The sequence below is a fragment of the Spodoptera frugiperda genome, chromosome 14, assembly GCF_023101765.2.
Source record: "Spodoptera frugiperda isolate SF20-4 chromosome 14, AGI-APGP_CSIRO_Sfru_2.0, whole genome shotgun sequence".
In the NCBI taxonomy this organism is placed as follows: Eukaryota; Metazoa; Arthropoda; class Insecta; order Lepidoptera; family Noctuidae; genus Spodoptera; species Spodoptera frugiperda.
The window spans coordinates 6,716,913-6,737,849 of record NC_064225.1 but is presented as its reverse complement, the minus strand read 5'-3'; the positions used below and the strand labels follow the sequence as shown (position 1 = coordinate 6,737,849).

Sequence of the window (20,937 nt, the reverse complement as noted above, 5' to 3'; positions counted from 1 at the left end):
ATTGAAGGCGGTACCCTTTTTTAGAAATAGTTTTATTTCTTGTCTGTCCGTCATTAGCCGTAATAAAATTAAGCACGTTGATACCGGCAAAACGTCTTGAATAAAACACTATAACAAAGGAAAGAAAAGTCTTAAAAATATGATTACGATATCTGATTAGAAATTTGGTATAAACTTTGTCTGTTCATTTTATCCTTACACGATCATAGAAATTGTTTCATTTTTTTATTTACTTAGTAATGATTAATATATTTTTATTTTAAATAATGTGAGCGTATACAACCTGTGTATATATGAATACTTCTTTATATTTTTCTCTTTTTGGGCAGTTATAGTTAAGTATTTGGGTTGAAAAAATTGTCTAGGAAAATTGAAAAGAATTAATTTATACAATACTAGTTGTACCTGAGTGTAATTATAAAGGAGATGTGTACCCTTAGTACGAGTTTTCTTTACACTAAACGAAAATGTAAAGGAGAGCACGTTTGGCGCGCTAAGTTTGAAGTAATGGATACAAAAGCGCGTTCGGCTCTCTAATTGGTTGGTTTATTCGAGACGGCCAATCAGAGCGCCGATACGTAATACAAACTCGTACTAAGGGTACCTACTGTTCTAGAATAAAATCCTGTATGTCACAAAATATGAAAATTAAAAAATAAGGTTTTATACACAGGTTGTATAAGTCCACAATTCAAAGAGAAATATTGTTTTCATTTAATACTTATTAAAGAGGAATCTACGCTTAGCGTTTATATACAGCGTGTCCTATTAACGAAACACGTCTAAATACACCCTCGTGGTTTTGAAAAATTGATTTAAATATCACCATGTATATTAAGTAGGTTTTGTTTTGATAAAAAAATTGTATCAGGAACTTTCACAGTTACATATTTTATACTGTTTTTTTTAATAATTTTTTGTTTGTATGTATGTATTTTTAAAAATATTTTAATTCTGATATCAGTACTTTTGTTTTTGTATTGGTCTTTATTAGATTATGTTTCTAGAGAGCATTTTGATGAGCTGAATAAACGTGACACAGTAAAGTACACCTTAATAAAATTCCTTTAAGGTTGAATTTGTCATTTGGAATGTTACCACTGATTTTTCTACGCCCTAGCAGATAGATAATACGAAAATGAGCTCTATAGTTGCTAATCAGAGAGCACATTTTAGCTTGAATTCAACATTTACCCAAATATTTTGAAAAGTACTGATAGCAGTGTCAATCAGATCGCTTGCATTTTGGTAACAGATATTACGCGATCAATATAATAATATTAATATTTTAATAAAACATTTAATAATTAATAACACCTACAAAATAATATCGACATTTAGTCAAACACAGATAATTATTATAATATATTTCGAATTATTTTAGGCCATCCATTTCTGATTCTCGGCTCCAAATTTGAATTAAAATTTCCACATTTATTTATTTATTTAATAATAATCATTATACTTAATAGAGCAGAAAAAACATTTTTTTTATACTTTTTATATTTTACCTAACACTACGGGTATATTATTTAAAGATATAAGAAACGATTAGATAGAGCTACAATATCATTATTTAACATGTACTCTCTATTATTTACTAAGTCTGTGGCACGATTTGAAAGGTAAAGAAAAAGAGTTATTGAGTGTTTAAATTAAGAGTATTATGTTAAATAATGTATATTGAGCTTGATTTGAAACATCGCCCATACCAATTTAATCTAAATATCATTCGCTGTTTTCAATACTAAGAACATAGTGTAGAATGTACTAGAACATATGTTATTTTGTCGTCTAGTCCTATGTAGGTAGTATTGAAAACAACCCTTTATAGAGGTTGTATATTTTCCTATCAAACATTTAAGGATTCATCTAAATTGGATTAGTTTTCGAGTCATTTAAAAATATATATATTTATAATGAGAACACATAATTAGTCACAATAGGTACGTAAGGAAATGCTCGGAATATCAGTCATAAATTAAAAACTAAAGGTTTTCCTGTTAAGGTAATCCAACTTAGACTAATCCAATACCCTCGGTTCACCGTAATTTCGACTTTACTCCGTTTATCACAAGGTGTTGTATCGAAATTTTAATACTTAGCTGCAATGAGTCTTCCGTTGTTGCTAGTGCAGTTCTTTCTTCGTTCAGTTTGTATACGTTCTGGAATATTAAAAAAAAAATATTAATCAAATGCTTTATGTATGTACGAATGTATTTATTTCACACTATGTCCGATTTTGCAATGGTTTCTAGCATAGTATTATTCAAACTTAGAGAACGTTTTAGTCTCTTAATAATAGAAGTTAAAAATAGAGGTTCATGCATTAACTTTTGAGAGTGGTTCCCCTGTTTATAAAAACAATTTATAACTTTCAAAAGTCGCACGTTCTGAATAATACATTTGTTATGCTCGACAAGTTTCAAAACACGACCGGAGCTCATGATTTCTCTCTAAATATGACCGTCGAACATTTACTTGAGTAGGGAACAGTGATCTTGTAATACATACATTGAATTATCTACGACTTACACGTCACGCGTAGGCAGAAGTGCACATGACGGCGCGTAATACCACTATACAATGTACATCCACTTTTAACCATTTGTGTTACAAGTCCCATGTAATACGACTTACACAGTTATCCTAACAAACAAATGATATTAAAAAGGTACGAACTGCACTCCGCAGGGCACGCGTGCCTCGCTGACGACGTAGTCGATGCGTTGTTGCATGGTGGCGCGGGCGCGGAGCCCCGGGTGCAGGGACGACCACGGGGTCGGGCGCCATTTGAAGTCCGTGTACTCGTTCACCTCCTGCAGATAAAATTAATTATTTTTATAATAACTAATTATTTTTAAAATCAGTGTTTATTCACGTCAATTTATGGAGAAAAGCTCTAGTAGTTTTGAGTCACAGAGGGACTGTTCATCATGAGCAGCGTCCGTAGTCGCAGGACGCGCAGCCTACTGAGACTCGAAACTAGTAAACGCTATCCCCTATAACTCCATACAAATTACCATTCCAGTATTCACGGTTTCTGTATTCGCGGCATACTTACGTGAACGCATACGTCAGAAAGAATACTTTTCTTAGTGGCAAGGTAGGTATCGAATATTCGATGTTTCAACCAATTTATATGATTAACATCACAACAGATTGAAATTTTAGGGAACAGAGAGTAAAGTTCCCTAAGAAAAAGGATCCTCCGACCAGACGAGGTGATCATGCCTGGCGGACTGTTGTTCGTTAGGATTTTCTATCCTTATTAATTCGTATGTAAACTTCACATGTGCGATGCAGGATATTTATGATGTCATCCGTTGATTTGCTCGTCGATAGTTCATGTGCGACTTCTGTCATCTGTCAACGCGCTAGAGGTTATGTATTACTTAGATACAAGCAATTCTGTGTATCGCATTATAAGTGAACTTATGTACTGTTCTTATGAGATTAAAATTCATTAAACCTTATTGGGGCCTTTTTATAATCACATCAGATTATTGCATCAACAGGTCGTGACAGACTACCGAGCCCGTCTACCTAAGTGGAAATTTATCAAAGAATGCCGCTGTCTAGGTCTCTGTCTAATGTGTAGTCTTTTAGTAACTTCCCCTCACTTCACTCGTGTAAAGAATATGTGTACAATATGTACACTACCATCACCACAAATCAAAAAGTAAAAGTAATAAATCGCGAATTACATGTCCACATGTCCAGTTTCCTTTACTTGAAAGTTCATCGTATATTTACCTTATTCGGTTCTATTGAGCAAAATCCCAATCAAAGACGTTTACATAAAAGTACCAATGAATTCAACAGAAACTAACCTGTACATACTCCGGGTCGACAGGCGGCGGTTGGTCCCCGCACAGGACTCGAATAGCGCCCTCCTCGCTCAACTGTAGCATGTTGTGGAACCGGTCCTGCTTGTGGTATATGGCCGATATCTCCAACTGCATCAACCCTTTGCGTAGGCGCACGAAACCGAGCAAGTCGTATTGCCATACCCAGTAACCTATTGAAACCAGAAAATTTAATAATATTAGAAAATAATTTCATATGGAACACTCGTGTCATTACGAATACTTTCGAGCCTAAGCGGAACTCTTAATTATAAATAAATTGCTTAGTGCTTAGCAAAAGGCACGTTTATACAAAATTGGATTCAGCATTCTTAAAAATGTATTAGGCACAATAATGTTTTCTTTTACGAAGAATTCTTCTCATTCTTTTCATTATTTCCATTTTATTCATTTATTATCAATTGACGTTAGATAGACTTATCGTATTATCACTCCAAAACTCTACAGTTTAAAAATTAATCTACCGTATAATTACCATGTATAGCGAGGCGCTGTAGATGCATGCACTGCCAACACAGGAGTACGAACGGGTTCACGTGCGCGTACGTGTCCGGCTGGGGAATATATTGATTGATATTCAGTATTGATTTCTAAGCGATTTCTAAGATAGTAAGTATCAGTAACAACTTCATTTTATAACACAATGTCACGCTTTTTAAACCTCGAACCACCATCATTTATAATATCAACCACTGTTTTAACAGTTTATGTTGCATGTAATAAGAAGTGAATGGCATCTTTTCTTGTTGCGGGATCTAAGAACATGGTACATGTCCCTGAGACGCGTAAGACTTCAATGTTTTGGTTTTTTCATTGTTGTATTTAGATCGAGTTGCAGCGGTTTTATCGAGGTTTCTTTTTTCCTCTTTATTTATTTAAAGGGGCCTTTACGCATAGCGTATGTCAAGCTTTTGCCTTACGCATAGCGTATGTCAAGCTTTTGCCTTACGCATAGCGTATGTAAAGCTTTTGCCTTGTCACCATTCGGTTGGGACAAAATGTTGTGGAACATACCTTCATCAGTTTATGGAGGTTCTGGCGGGCTTATCATAAGTCTTTGACTGCCAATAGAAAACTGTTGAAGGCAAATCCTCCGCTAACGTCGTTTACCGGAGAACACCACGGCGTTTAATGTGTTAAAAATATTTTTGGTAGATATACCTGTGCCTGTCGCATTGGCCTGACGACGCGATGGTACGGGTCTGACGAGTCGTAGGGACAGTCTGCCCAGATGACTTCCTGCAGCGTGCTCTGGTACAGGCGCGATATGTGCGACAGTAGGGGCGTGTACAGCTGGAACACATTGTATACTTTGTTTATTTACTTGTCAATAATAATCTATATATTAATACGTGATGCAAAAACTTTGGACCGCTTTTTACGAAAATTGCGCGGACGTAGGAGCATAAAATTTGGTACACTTATAGTTTATGTGTAGGAGAAGTACAGAACGCTAATATTTTTAAAAAATAATGCTTATAAAGTACATTAAATCAATAAATAAAACATTACACACACATGCATAGTATCTGATCGTATTTGACAAAACGTCAAAATCGATAGACATTGCGATGGTATTCTCACGTCTCATTTGAAAAGAGTTTTATAAAAGAGTTTGTTTGAGTTTGAGTTAAATAAAAATTATCCTTGAACGTATGTTAAGTGGTATTGTAAATTAAATCGTATATGGTTGAATTTCGACCACTAGGCGACCACTAGTATCTATTATTATACATATTATATTTTTACTCCTAGTACGTCCTAAAATTGGGACCAGCTGCCGAAGGATGGACAGCATTCTCTGAAATACATCGGTGACTTAACTGGGAATACCAAGCCGCCTGCCAAGCGTGGGGATTATAGTAACTCTCCGCCCCTTCAAGGGGAGGCCCTTGTTCAGAAGTGAACGTCTTACGGCTGATGATGAAGACTAATATTTTAGTATTTTTATGGAATAAGTCTCTATTAAGTTAAATAGTTATCGAAATATGTATGAAATGTATGTAGGAAGGTACTCACAGACTTGCAGAACATGACTTTGAGCGATATAAGGCGGAGACCCTCGACTAGGACATTCTGCATGATGTCTTCGAACCTCCTGTATGGCACGGCGATCTGAAACAATACCATATAACATACATTATTTTATCTACAACCATTTTGTCATATAAAAGTAACTGTTTCAATCATTTAAAATTTAGAAGAGTCCTGTTTCGATACGAATGGGTTGACGTGACCAAAGTGATACCTCGGCCTCGCAGGAAATCCGTGAAACTGTACTTGTTTAGTGTTTCCTCATTCGGAACGAGTGAGCTTGATTGCATACTATCAGAGGACTTATGAGTGAATACAATTCCGATCGATCTACATTGACATTGCAACTATATGATGTTCCATACTCTTGAGTCGCAACACAAGCTCCACGTTGCTTTCGTATAAGGTATAACTAAAAAACGAATATTGAATGAACTAAATGATATATCATGTTTGGCTTTATAATCTGTAATCTGTAGCCTTAGTACGAGCATACTTTACGTTTAAAGTAATCGAAACAAGAGTGTATTCGGCGCTCTGATTGGCCAGCTCGAATAAACCAACCAATACTGTAGGTTATTTTGACAGCTATGAACTTACTTATAGACTGTTTAGAGTCTAAACAGTCTATAAGTAAGCTCGTAGCTAGAGTATAGTACAGCTATATCACTTACAATATTAACGGTGACTCGCAGCGCGTACTTGTAGAAGTCGTGCATGGTCTCCCAGTCGATGCGCTGCAGCGCCGGCTTCTTGTTCGTGATGTTCAGCGTCAGGTAGCGGAAGATAGGTAACAATAGATAGTAGTAGTACTATATAACTTACAATATTAACGGTGACGCGGAGCGCGTACTTGTAGAAGTCGTGCATGGTCTCCCAGTCGATGCGCTGCAGCGCCGGCTTCTTGTTCGTGATGTTCAGCGTCAGGTAGCGGAAGATAGGTAACAATAGATAGTAGTAGTACTATATAACTTACAATATTAACGGTGACGCGGAGCGCGTACTTGTAGAAGTCGTGCATGGTCTCCCAGTCGATGCGCTGCAGCGCCGGCTTCTTGTTCGTGATGTTCAGCGTCAGGTAGCGGAAGCTCTTCAGCTGGGACAATGTGACCAGGGACGACGTGCTCAGTTGCTCGTAATCCACTATTATGTGCTGTAATAAAGTAAGTAGAGAGGTATAAATAAATTGTTTTAACTTTCCAAGACACACCATTATTTGACTTTAATCCTAAGAACGACGCTACTATCTCATCCTAAAATCTTTGGATTAAGATTATTGTCATTGCCTCGTTGGTCGTGTGGTCGCAAGTGCGACTGCCCGAGCAAGGCTGTTTCGGGTTTGATTCCCGGGTCGAGCAAAGTATTGCTGGGCTTTTTTCAGTTTTTCAAGAATTTCTCAGTAATAGCACGGAGTTAATTGCACTACTATTTTGTCGTTGCTTGTATGGAGGATTTTAGATTATGGTCCGTAATTACATGGTCTAACTTCACAAACTTTACACTTCATTCAAATTAGCACAGTTGCGTCTGACACTACTTCACGCCTCACCTGAGTTGGAAGAAGTCACTTGACGAGTTTGCCCTTAAAAAATGCTTGGTTATACTCACAGTGATAGTAGAGTACCGCATCAGATGTTGGTTGGTGCTGCTGAGGATGGTGTCTGCCATGGCGAGCACAGTGTTGAACTTCAGCGGCCGGGAGTAGTACTCCACTTGCTTGTTCTAGAAGAATAATACAATTACATTAATTCAAATATACGGGACACGTCAACTTTTGAAGGAAGGTTCTATTAGTTTCAAGTTACACCGGGACTCGTATTCATTAACGTTAAAAAACCTAATTATTGACTCCACGTTTGGTGCAACATGTAGCGGTTTCGATTCACACAGCACAGAGCAACTCTTTGTGTGATCGACAAATTGTTGCTTCGAGTCTGGATATTATGTGCATGTAAAGTTGTATATTTGTAAACGCAACCACGATACAGGAGAAAATCTTATAGTGGGACAACGTTTGCATGCTCCACACTAGAGGAACTAGCATACTTTAAAGAACTTATAATTAACTCAGAAGTTCCTTTTTAAAAATCCGTTATAGTGATAATGAAAGAGAAGATAACAAAGCAACGATGGACAGATTATGTTTGGAATAACATAATAAGAACTAGCGTATGACGTCATAACGTGTGATAGGAGAACAAAGGTATAAAAGAGATATTACACCTACCACCTACATTAGGTAACTTGATATTAAGTCAGCTAGGATAAAAGGTTATTTTCAAGACCTTTCAGTGTTCTGTAGTATGTAGAGGTTGCTATTGGAGCTATTGTTTCGTTACTCATGGTTATTTCTAGAACTAAGGGCTAATGGGGGTGTCTTTTAACGTCCGGCGAGGTGGGGTAACTGTACATATTAAATACTATGCCTCTATTGATCAGATTACAAGACATCGCTGATGTCTGAATTAATTTTCAAATATCCAATAATATTTTGCATGACTTAGGGTGCTTTTCCACCTGAAATGTGCTATCCTACGTTGCTATGGATGCGTTTGGCTTCCAGAAATAATTGTCATTGATACACATTACACATAGCTTAAAATTGGTGGAAACGAACTCAACAAAGCTATGTTTCTTATATCAATTACATCTGGTGGCAAAGCGCCCCTAAGATTTGGTAATAAGACCCCATCACTCATAGTCCAATTACCAGGACAAATGGGCGTTAAGAATTCTTTTAATAATCCTCGAAATCCTACCAGCTAATTCTTAAGTCTACTAAATGTCTAAGTGGTTACTTAGGAACACATTTAGGATGAATGCAGTGAAAGGTTAACCTTAATACCTGGTACTAACAGAACAAGTTTGTGTGGCATTGATCGCAAAGGTTCAACCTTTAAATGGCAGCCGTCTGACGCAAAAGGAAGAAAGCGCTTCCTTAACGCACCTGACCTTTGATTTTGCACCTTGTTACTAATGAGAAAGGTTGCATTTTGAACGTCATTTGTTATTGTATTGGTATACTACGAATAATGGCCTAATTTTATTAAATATCAATTAATTTTCGTCTTAAAATTAATAATCTTTCGCCGTATATTTAAATAATAGGTTAGTACTCATTTCTGTAGCAAAGCTAATTCAATTCAATAGGGTTATAAACTGCTTGCTACGTTACTGTTCGACAAGAATACTTAATAAGTTTCAAGCCACGCCAGGGCCAAAAATCTTCAGCTGAAACTAATCGAGTAACTTCCTCAAATATTTATGAGAGCAAATCGCGAATAATGGTTTATCTCTATGAATACAAAGGTACTTTAACACGTTAAACGCCATGGGGGACACCAGGTGACCGACATTAGCGGAGGATTTGCCTTCAACAGTTTTCTATTGGCAGTCAAAGACTTAAATACATGCTATATAGTCAGAAAGCTTTCTAAGCCAAACAGATAATGTTTCGCCCACCCACACCCAAAATTGTCACATCCACATGAGTTAGCACTTGGCTTTGGTCCGTACTGACTCTCGAAACCAGCCCAGAAGCCGAGCCGAGAATAAGGAAAAGAAAAATAGTAATATAATAATACATACGCAGTATCTCTCGTTTTCATTCTTCATCGCAGCCATCCCGCATCCCATGAAGCCCAGCTTCTTCAGGGTCTGAATGTTCTTGTACACCAGGCTCTCGATTGGTACCCGGCTGGTGGAATTTAAATAGAAAATAAGTTAATTTGCAACAAACAAGCAATCAGTATAATATAAGGAAATCTATTTATAAATGGCAAATGTAATAAAAAAAATATAGTCAAGAGAAGGGCGAATAGAAAGCTAAAATTTATCGTAAATTTATTTTGGCTTCCCTTTTTACTTGGTCAAAATCAAAGCACTTATTTCAATTAATCCTTAGTTAGGCACTTTGGAAATACAAAATTGAATTGTATATCAGTCTGACTGTCAGTGAATCTAGGTCGTTTCAAAGTGTACCCAAAAACCATTAACTTTTCAAAATCAGATCCGGAATCGGCCAATAAACTAGCAATTTACTCAACCGATGCCTAATATTGGGAATATTGGAATTAATAACACTAGGTACACAATCAGTAGCAAGGGCAATGAAATTAAAAATAAATCGCTTACCCCTTCAGCTTAATAAATGGCACATGGTTACTCAGTTGCATGTAGCTTGGTCCAATGAATAATATCTCCTCGAGATTCAGTGTGTCGAAAAATCTGGAACAAAATACATAAATATTTATAGTATTAACACTACAACAACTTTGGGAGGAAGGAAAAATATAAAGTAGTTTATCGACGATATATTGACAGTTTGGTCCTAAGAGTCGCGTAGTAGGTAATCAAGTCACTGTATTACTGCCTTTGGATAATCAATATTACGTTAAAATTACGTGATTAGCAAATCTATTAAACCTCTTTAGTTAGCAAAATAGTGTTTACTAATTCTTGGTCCTAAGAGTCACAGAGGTAAAATAAAATTACTATAAGGACCACTATAAGAAAAATCAAAAAATAAATAAAGAGAATTGTAACCAAGCGAGCTAGTGCCTATTGAGTATAAAATAAGTACTAACAAAACGTAGACAGCTAGTACAACAGCTAACAAAGTAACACATAACATTACATACATGTACAATTGTACATTCACTTAAAACAACAAGTTCTGAAGTAAATAATAATATTAGTTACGGTTTGTTGATTGAAAGTACTGCGCACTGAATGGTAAACGTAAACGGCATTCTTTATCTTTAATTCATAGTTTTATAACATGCTATTTGCATATTTCATAACTATACACAACATTGTATAACGTTTATAGCGAGCTGGCTGTACTCGTGGGTTTGCCTGGGTGAAATTTTCCATTAAGTGCCTTGTATCCTATCTATATGTGTGTCCAATTTTTAAACCTAATCCTCAAAAACCTAAAATATCAGCAACACATTTTTAACACGTTTTGTAACATTTTTAACAGTTGTAAGTGTCCATGGGTAGCACCGATTGCCCACCATCAGGTGATCTGTCTTCTCCATCGCCGCGTTATCCCATAAAAAACGCAAGATATCAAGAAAATTGGTAGAGTACAAATTTCTTTTCGCATCAATAATAAGGGTATAGCGAATACATTCACGTTTCAATGATAGGAGCATTTTATATGGGCACTAATATCTTATATCCTGTCTCGCAAACCGGGTTGCAATTGCATCTAAATAGGATGATGCTTAATCTGTTTCAATTACGGCTTTGAATATCGAGAAAGTGCCATCCGTTTATCTTGTTAAGTGCTCGTTCCTTATCTCGATTAGATTGACAGAACATGTAACGGACCCTAAGTATCATCGGGAAAAATTCTAGTTGGTAAAATGGTACATTTGGAACATGCAATTTACTTTACTATGTAAAGTAATGCATTGCGTCGAAGGGTTGGCCTGGTGATCTGTAATACAGTTTTCATCTACAACAGACACCAGTCTCAAGATTATTGTATCCTAATTGTTTGCTGTTCATTGCTAAATGATAATGAGATAATTAACTGAATATTATTATTTGAAAAAAATATCCAAGGTTAGATCATCAAAAGAAAATTGTACTGTATTAGAAACCTACAATTCCAGTAAAAACAGTATTACAAAACACTAATTCGCTGCGAAAAATAATAAGAAACCGCTTCCTCGGCACGCCTTTAACTTGCGTGAAGTTTGACTACTTATATTTCAATACATCCTTGCCAACCATTTTGTTCCACTTACGGCCAGTCTCCTTAACCAATCTCTTTGTAAAATTTCCTGCCAATAAATTTGTATGTCAAATTCTATCTCTACTAGCTATAACCTTCTTGGATCTTTAGATTGGTCTAAAGTTTTTAGCCGAAACTCCTAACAACTAGATGTAGAAAATCGATCATAACCTAGCTTTTGGATTGAGACCAATAAATAGGTTACCGATATTGACTCAGTTGCTCTTGGATATTTGCCGTTTAAAAGAACTTCCAAATAACAGTTTGATGCGACTTAAACATTATGTATGTATGCAGACCCAGAGCAGAGTTTTGGAAAGTTTACTTATGACGCTGTATCGTTAAGTAGGCACCGATTACGTTTGTCTCTGATACATTTTAATGTCTACTTAAAAGGGAAACGCTTGTGGAGACGACCTACATTTTCGAAGGACTTTCAATGATAAAATTTGGGTTTTTGCGTCGTTATAGTGGCGCTAGTGTAGCTTAGGATCTCTTAAGGCTAAACTTTACTTAATTATTTGTTACCGGCAGTATTATTCACAATTAAATGTCGCACTCAGAGTCATTTAATTATTACTTAAACTATTATTAGATTGAACAATTTAAAGTACAATGTTGTATCGAAAACAATTGCTAAGGACTAGGTTAAGTAACCATTAAATGACTCTGATAACGGCAGTAAGTGTATAAAGTACAAATACATTAGACGTAGCATAGTTTAGTAACAGCTGCATGATTTGAGTCTAAGTACAGCTTCACTTTCTGTCCATTAAAATTTTAACGCAATTACAATTATATTACAAAAAAGTAATGCAGAGTCTTTCCCTTCTCATTGCGTAATTAAATTATACATCCATTCCATTCCATTATTTTCAGGTTGCCTTTTTACAACAAAGATAGCTTAATACTTTTAATCCTAGTATTATTAATCTCTACTGCAACTACAACGCAGAAGGACACTAAAGTAGGTATTTTCTTGTTACGAATCGGAGCGCAAAATCCAAGAGGCGTAACCTTTGTGAACCCAACACCTTTATCCCTCATTATACGACTGTGCTACAGTAAATTAGAACAGAGCAACTCTTCAGACAGTACAAGCATTACGATAAATAATAAATTTCTCATTAACGCGAGGAGCTTCGCAAATCCCGGGCACAATATCGAACGGCGCGACGCTTAAACTCCTGGTACATTTATTTCGACCCTGGGCCGACCTTCCAAGCGAAGTATTGTTGTATTATTAAACAACAATAAAGCATGGATCCTGTGTTCAATGTGAAAGGTCTACTTATTATTCGTAAGCAAAGTTTGTTTGCGTTAAAATGTCATGGTTGATAAAAGCATAACAGTTTTTTAAACCCATTACCTAAGTATACATAGAGAAAACAAAAACATATTCTTTAGGAGTGGAACGAAGCAATCACATTTACAAATGCAAAAAGATAATGTCTATTTGCAGAATTAAAAGATTAAAACAAAACAAATACATTTTGCGATTAACTATACAAATAAGAGAAGGTACAGACTGTCACTTCATATTATCAAAGACAGAGTACACAAAGACCAAAAACCACTTTCGGAATTGGTCCTTCAGTCGACGTAATTGGTCCTACGATCCGCTTCCGTGCGACAGATCACACGAGAAAGTGAACTGAATAAATGGAACAGGTTTATTTATTTTCAATCAACATTACGAGATGGTTTCGTAAACATTATATTGTGCTATGCATTACGAGATGGTTTCGTAAACATTATATTGTGCTATGCGTACCGATGTCATTGTTACATCACTTGGACGTCGACGGCGCTACGCGACCAACCGTATTGATTAAACACGTTCTAATATAGTCTCAATCGATGCAAGTTTAGTCTGATATCGACTGTCTTCGCTGTATGCAGACGTAACTACTAATATTGCGTTGAATAGCTGTTTCTTCAAGTCAGATAATAATATACATACATGGCATTCGCATGACTGGGCAATTTCGGTCTTTAATGTTCGATAACAAATGTTTGCTTTTATAAGGTAAACGTTTTATTTTAAACAGCTTCGGCATAGAAATACTTACTATAATTAGCGTAGACATGAATAATAATACTTAGTAAACAACCTAAAATAGCTTATATCTCCAGATAAAAACAAAATTGCCAAATTGAGTACAGATATAAGTCCATTACTGCCTACGACTTCGATATTCAATTTACCAGATATTTATATCACACCAAAAATATCCACCAGATTTTATCACTCTGAATCCATCTTGAAACTTTCAAAGCCAATCGTCTAAATCAGTCAAATGTCAACTCTATAATCCAGATTGAATTTACGTGAAAAGTTATTTAATCACCGAGAGATTACGTTATCGTTTTGAATGAACCCTTACGGAGCGTAGGTGCGCTTGTACCGAGGTCTATTTATAGGCTAGACGGGACCTAAAATCGATATTGCAAGACCGGCAGGTACCTTGTATAACTGAGAGCATTTTAAGGTCACGGGCACATTGGGAGACTCGAAAGGTTATTTCGCATTGTTTAGTATTCAATCATTTCATGACATGATTGAGATTGACTATCCCATTTTTTACAATAGGCTGTCATCTATACTCATAACGAAGTAAATTATTGGTAGGACATGTCTATGGTATAAGTATATACCTATGTGAATTATAGTACTGAGATCTATAACACGTGTATGGTACAGGAAATCAATTGTAGTCTACAAAATGAATGCGCCACTCGTACATTAGCCGATCGCTCATCCATAACGTTAACTATACCGTCGCCGTAATAGGTTCAGACTGAATTATGTACTCAAAGGACTACTGATTTTCAACAAGGACCTAAGGACCAACATTTTTTAAAGTACTAAGAATTTATAGAATAAGCCTTGAATATTGTGTCAAGTTCGATTTTATTTAAATATGAAATCATCTAGGTTCGCAACCACACTTACAAGCGTATGAAATTACTTTCTAACATTTTTTTCAGATACCTAAACGAGAGTCGTTTTATCGAAACTTTATAACATTTTGAATTCGATAAATTATAAAAGGTTAATTAAAATCTTACAAATCTTAAATTAATACAGAAGGGAAACTCATTTCCACTTCAATTGAGTAATGGTGAAAATGTTATACTTAAGCCAAAGCGTAAATGTTGTAAACACACAATGTAAAAAGGGACGCGTTTGTAAAAGCCAAAGGATGGAGTGTAAGTACCTTATTAAAAATTGTTTAAATATTTAACTAATTTACATTATATTCAATATCACACCTTTTATCCCCGATAGGGTAAACAGAGGTGCACATTATTTTCGAAAAACCGAATAAAGCTCAGTTAACCTTTGCCGACCAGGGAACTCGAAACCCCTTGTCCGGCAGTTACACTTGCGACCACTCGACCAACGAGGCAGTCTAACTAATTTATAGTTTTTATTAATGCACTAAACTTAGGAATTACTACACTGTTTGGGCAAAACGTTATAACAAATGATAGATGTTTATTAGTGTAATAAAAAAAATAACTGCTAGCCAATTTCTTATTGAATTCCTTCGCATTTAGCGAAACATTGAAAGGTAAGAAGACAGCCAAAGAAAAGATAGTCATAACAAACGATTGTACACAGATAGATTTAATTTCTGCTTTATGTGAGAGAATTTACTACGTGTTCTTTTAGTTTTCTTTATCATTACTGTGACTTTTATTATGATCAAATGATCACACAGCTAGTTATGAAAAATGTTGACATTAAATTAATTGTCACGTCCCGAACCTAATATTGCGTGAGACGGCAATTAAAAAACGTGCGAAAGTCAAGTTTGTTTTCTTTATTACTTTCGACAAAACGAGCTAAATAGGTTTAAAAGAATTTAAAGATTTTCTGTGTAAATAAAACTTGTAAGGGTCGCTGTCGGTAGCGTTGGTCAGTGTGACACAGATGATCTCCAGGGTTCCCTAACTATTTTTGTCAGCTCGGTTCGTGTAATATTTACCAGCTATAAAAAGCTAACCGTTCCTCGTAACTATGTTTGTAGATTTTTTAAAAGGATAGGACCAAACCAGCATTCGGAGCAGGATTACGATACGAACCAGCATACACATATACGAACCAGCATACACATATACATTGTAAGTTATCAGGGCCGCCTTTACAACATCAGAGGAATTCTAAGTTCGTACCTCCGACAAGGAGTTTGGTCCTTTGGTACGAATAGCCTCACTCACTGGGCGAAATTACTATAGTTACTAATGTGTATTTTAAATCATAGTATTTTGCTGGAAATTATTCACATATCAAAGTATAAAAATGAATAAAGCAGTAAATATACTCACTGTGGGAACACGAGGTTCATGAATTTGTCAATCTCTGGCTCATTGCAGTCTATGTACAGGTGCAGTTTGCGTACGTTCTTCTTGAATATGCGAGTCACGAACTTGCACCTCTCTAGTTGTTTCACTTTCAGCTTCAGTAAATCCCTGTGGGGAGCAAGTTTACATTAATATTTCCAATTAGATAATTTGCTAAGCTTAAGCCAGCAACGTCAACCGTGTATGGGATCAACAGTAGCCTGTTTTTATTTTCAAATGAGCAGACGGATGTCCTGATGGTAACCAATCGCCACGTCCATAGACACTCGTAACACCAGAAAATTTATAAGACAAGTGCATTTATCAGCCTTATAGTTTAGGCCTCTTGGAAGCAGTCTATTTATTTATTCCAGACTTGTGCTAAGTTTTATTCAGATCTGTTCAGTGGCTTTTGCGTAAAAGAATACGTAACAAACTTACATTCACACGAACACACTTTGTTTTATAAATTTACGCCTTTTATCCGCATAGTGGCAGGTAGGGGTGTAAATAATGGCACACATACATTGTACATCCCCTTTTCACTAGTGATATTACGAGTCGCGTATAATGAATACTAGGGAGTGAGTCTATTGCCATAAATAAATACCTATGCATTAGCTTCACAAACTTTCACAGTTACATACCTAACATACCTATACATAATATTGGTAAGAAGTAGAGCGATTGCTTTGTATGGCCGTCACTGCGACAGGTGAGCTCAAGGTCTTCCTGCGGTACGGTTGTCGAAGTAAAAGATTTATGTGGTGCGATCGATTTTTTTATTCAAAGAAAGACTGTATGTAACTTTAGTTGTAGTTGGTTTTATTCAACTAAGTTGTAGACGGATAATGTACAATAAAGTAACACCAACAAACTTAGTACGAATTTGCTTTACGTTTAAAGTAATCGTAATGATCTGATTGGCCGGCTCAAATAAACCAATCAGAGCACTGAACGCACTCTTGTTTATATTAAGTAGCGTATCTCGTTTATATTAAGAATTCATACTAAGGGTACGGTTTACGTCATACATTTTTTTAAAACAGAGACTACCGAGTAAGGGTTTTCAGATTCAATTTTCATGTCGAACTAAGCATTATCGTGTCCCTTTTTTTAAAGTATTTGGGTGTTGTATCACAGTCTAAAATTGTGTCCAAAGTAAGCCAATAAGCTCACCTATGCGTAGGATATTGACATTGCGACTCATAACAGAAGTGGAGAAAAGTTTGTAATTTTTTTTTAAGGGGAAAAATCATCCAATGGCTTCTCTCGTCTTGAGCGAGGCGAGAGGAAGTGTCAGACTCTTACTGACTAAAATCGCCCCGTTCCTACCCCTGCTTTTCGAGCCGGAGCCCCGGTAAACCCGCTAGATAGTCCGCAGCTCCGGATAAAAAGCTCACCGTTGCATAGGATATTGACATTGCGACTCCATAACACAACTGGGCAAAAATTGGTGCTACATTATATAAATACACCTCTGCCTACCTCTTGAGGCATTAAAGAGTGTCACACTATTATGTTAACATTTGAGATTGTGTTCTACGAATTCATAAACAGTCAATTGCTCAATCACCACAGCAATTGTCTCATTAAATATGATTGGCTTGTAGATACACAAACATAAGAGCTGTACCTACTCTTATGTGCGGTGTGGTGTTACAAATGACAATGTATGGAACAATAGTTATTTGCTAATAGTGCAAATATGTAATAGGTAATGTTAAATATAGAGGTTATTGTTAGACAGTAGCTATTTGTTGCACTTGTTGTCATGTCATCATGTGCCATATTTCTTTTTATAGGACAGCAAATATAGGGGTCACCTTATGGCTGCCGTTGCCGCCCGTCTACACCCTAAATAGCACAGGAGTTACAAGTGCGTTGCCGACCTAAAGGGGTGGGTTCGCAGGTGCGAAGGGGGGAATAAGGCCTTTAATCACCTTCAATAACCACACTGAAACAGCAAAACACAATGCAAGCGTTGTGTAGTACCACTCCGGTCGAACTAGCTCATTTATACCAAATACCAAAAGATGACTCTCCAAGATTAAAAAGAAGATTAGTCCTACAAATAACGGTAACTATTTGAGTTGCACAACTCAATACAATTGCTTATAACTAGGTGTCCATGGGCGGCGCAGATCGCTTACCATCAGGTGAACCGAGTGCTCGTTTGTCACCTATTACATATAAAAATTACTGTTATTATACAAAGATAGCTACTTCATCGCGGTTTCACCCGCTCTGCTCGGTTCCTTTTAATCGTAGCGTGATGTTTTATAGCCTATAACCTTCCTTGATAAATGCGATATCCAACCCAAACCCTTATTCAAATCAGACCAGTAGTTCTGGAGATTAGCGCGTTCAAACAAAAAAACAAACAAACTCTTCAGCTTTATAATATTAGTAAGTATAGATAATCCACTTACTTGTGCCCCTCATAGACATGTATAGCGTCCCGCCAGTGTCGACAGACTGACATCGCTGCTAACGCATCCTCCGTGCTGAGGTGTTCCAGTATGCACCTCAGAGGAAGAAGCGGTATCGTGCTCCACGTATGTGACATCTGAGGACAATGGGAAACCTTGTAATAAGGGTTGTTTTTCCAAACTACAATAATGTAGGTGCAGGTGTATGAAATCCAATTAGAAAGACATTGGAAGCAGGTCGCTTTTAAGTGGCCAATATGAAACTTATTGGGGTAGGATCTTGTGAACTATATTTAATGGTTTTAAAATCAATTACAAAGTTGCCAATAGCGTGGCCACATATTTATTTGTAATGTAATAATGTATTTATATGTAAAAATCTATTGCTATTTGTTAGTCTCGCTAAAACTCAAGAACAGCCGATGAACGATGGACCGATTTAGCAAATATTGGTCCAGGAAGGTCTAAAAGGTTAGAAAAAATTATTGAGGCAGTATGAAGTTTCCGGTTAGTTGCTGCTAGTTGTAGATAAATGATTTCCATTTCAAAGCACCTTTATGTAATTTCAAAATTCCATGTAAGTTACATGCAACAAAGTAATCATTCTTTTAATGTACCATGTTTCCATGGAAATATTACGATAAGATGTTTTAACCAGATAAGCTTTTATAACGTTTGACAAACTTAGTAACTAATACATAGTTTAGTTAGTAACATATTTTAAACTATGATATGATTTGGTTTTGAGATGCAATATGGCAATAAATTAACTTAAGTAGTTCAAATATATTTAGTTTTTTTAAACAGTGCCACACACTAGTATTTTCTCCTGTGTCATGCATTTAAAAACAGAATTTCACATACACATTATACCCAGACCCGTAACAACAATTTGTGGATCACAGAGAGCTGCTCTTTGCGGGAATCGACCTAATACATGTTGCGTGCCAACCCAGACATGGCAAGAAGCATGAACTGATGATTACTTTAAAAATATTAACCAACATAATTAGAAAAGATGTCTTGCTGGCAAAATCACACTAAAAAGACAAGTGCTCATATAATAATATTGAGTGGAAATATAATTATTTTCAGTCAGCACAAATTGGTTTGCTCATAATACTCAGTAAGTCATAGCAAAGGCATTTGAATTTTTAAGTAATGGTGCAGACTGCTGACATTTTCTTTTTTTTGCCAGCTCATAAATAAATGGCATCCTGTTTGAATCAGTTTCTATAATAGGCTAGTACTTGCAATAAGTTAAAAGGCTGTATGGAAAGATGTACTGAAAAGCTACCATATGTTTATGTAGATAGCTATAGGTATTTTTTTCTTTTTCTTATTTGAATAATAAATACTTAATTTAAATAATGTTGTTAATAATATATAAAAATATTATTATTTCTTCACCAGTAAGAATGTGTGACATAACATTTTTATAATTTTATTTTTTTAAAGAAAATTTATTTAAATTCTTATGATCCAATAAGAATCAGTTACTCAACATAATAAGAAAAAGTTAAGAATAAATATTTAAATTTAATACCCAGTAATTTTTCAATAAATAGAATAATTATAATTGTATTTTAAAATAGGTACTTACTGACTACTGGCAAGATACAAGACAGGAAAATAGTGAGAAAAATTATTGATTTTTTAAATTTACCTTCAACATAATATTAATAGAATTTAATATAAATATTAATTACTTGAATATTACTGTATTTTGTACATAATATTCAAGGAGCGATGTTTGTATTTGATGACACACAAGCTCAGCTGTTAAATATTTAGGCGTGACGACTTAACAGCTGTGTTTTTTTTGTGAAAGTGGGTTAACATAAAAACAGTAAATACAACGTCAGAAACACAAGCAAACCGTTATCTGCAGTCGAGACGACTCAATACACATCAAATTTGCAATTTCACACAAGAAAGTCAATGCAGAAATATAATTTTAGAAAACTGCGACGATTACATGAGTACAAAGAAAGGTCATTTATCAATACTGGATTTACTTACCTTGTATTTTTCACAAGTTTAGTATCAAGCTTAACACTATTTTCCCTGCTCCGTTGCGCGTATGTTGTCGTTTGTAACAGTTAAATTACAATTAAGAGAAAGTCGAGACGTTATTTTTCGTTTACACGTCCATTGTAACTTGTAATATCGCGCAAATTAACGTTTACAAATGAACTGACAGAAAATCAGAAAAGTCGAATATTTAAGACGTTCGGATTACCACAACGACGTATGAACCACAAACTAAAATGTTAGTTTTCTCATTAATTTTGAAAATGTAAACGTTGAATTTAATTTAATCAAAATATTGGAATAATGATAGATGGATAAGTTAAGAAATAAATTATTTATTCGCTTAAAATAAATGTTAAGTATTATTCCGTTTGAGAAGATCTTTGTCCGAACGGTGTATCCGAACGTTTGTTTTGACGTTTATTTGACGTTTTTGCAAAATGTTGCAAGTGCTGAAAAAAACAGTGTGATT

General features: G+C 35.6%; 1 protein-coding gene across 1 annotated transcript; it reads right to left on the bottom strand.

The window, feature by feature from the left end:
• Window positions 1–25: 25 nt before the first annotated feature.
• Window positions 26–20,638, bottom strand: LOC118279188 (uncharacterized). Its single transcript, XM_035598746.2, has 13 exons — window positions 20,454–20,638; window positions 18,432–18,568; window positions 15,985–16,128; window positions 10,038–10,130; window positions 9,492–9,600; window positions 7,512–7,625; window positions 6,880–7,056; window positions 5,889–5,984; window positions 5,031–5,162; window positions 4,345–4,423; window positions 3,834–4,021; window positions 2,683–2,819; window positions 26–2,165 (listed from the first exon to the last, which is right to left on the bottom strand). The coding sequence occupies exons 2-13, from the start codon at window positions 18,566–18,568 to the stop codon at window positions 2,150–2,152; spliced, it is 1,422 nt and encodes a 473-aa protein (XP_035454639.2). The 5' UTR covers window positions 20,454–20,638; the 3' UTR covers window positions 26–2,149.
• Between the last annotated feature and the right edge of the window lie 299 nt (window positions 20,639–20,937).

What these genes read in the sequence shown, in the direction of transcription:
- LOC118279188 (XM_035598746.2), bottom strand. Translation starts at nt 18,568, where the DNA reads ATGTCACATACGTGGAGCACGATACCGCTTCTTCCTCTGAGGTGCATA. An exon ending in CATGTCTATGAGGGGCACAA is followed by an intron (nt 16,129 to 18,431) that starts GTAAGTGGATTA and finishes TGCTCCCCACAG; the next exon opens with GGATTTACTGAAGCTGAAAG. An exon ending in GGCCAATGCGACAGGCACAG is followed by an intron (nt 4,424 to 5,030) that starts GTATATCTACCA and finishes TATATTCCCCAG; the next exon opens with CCGGACACGTACGCGCACGT.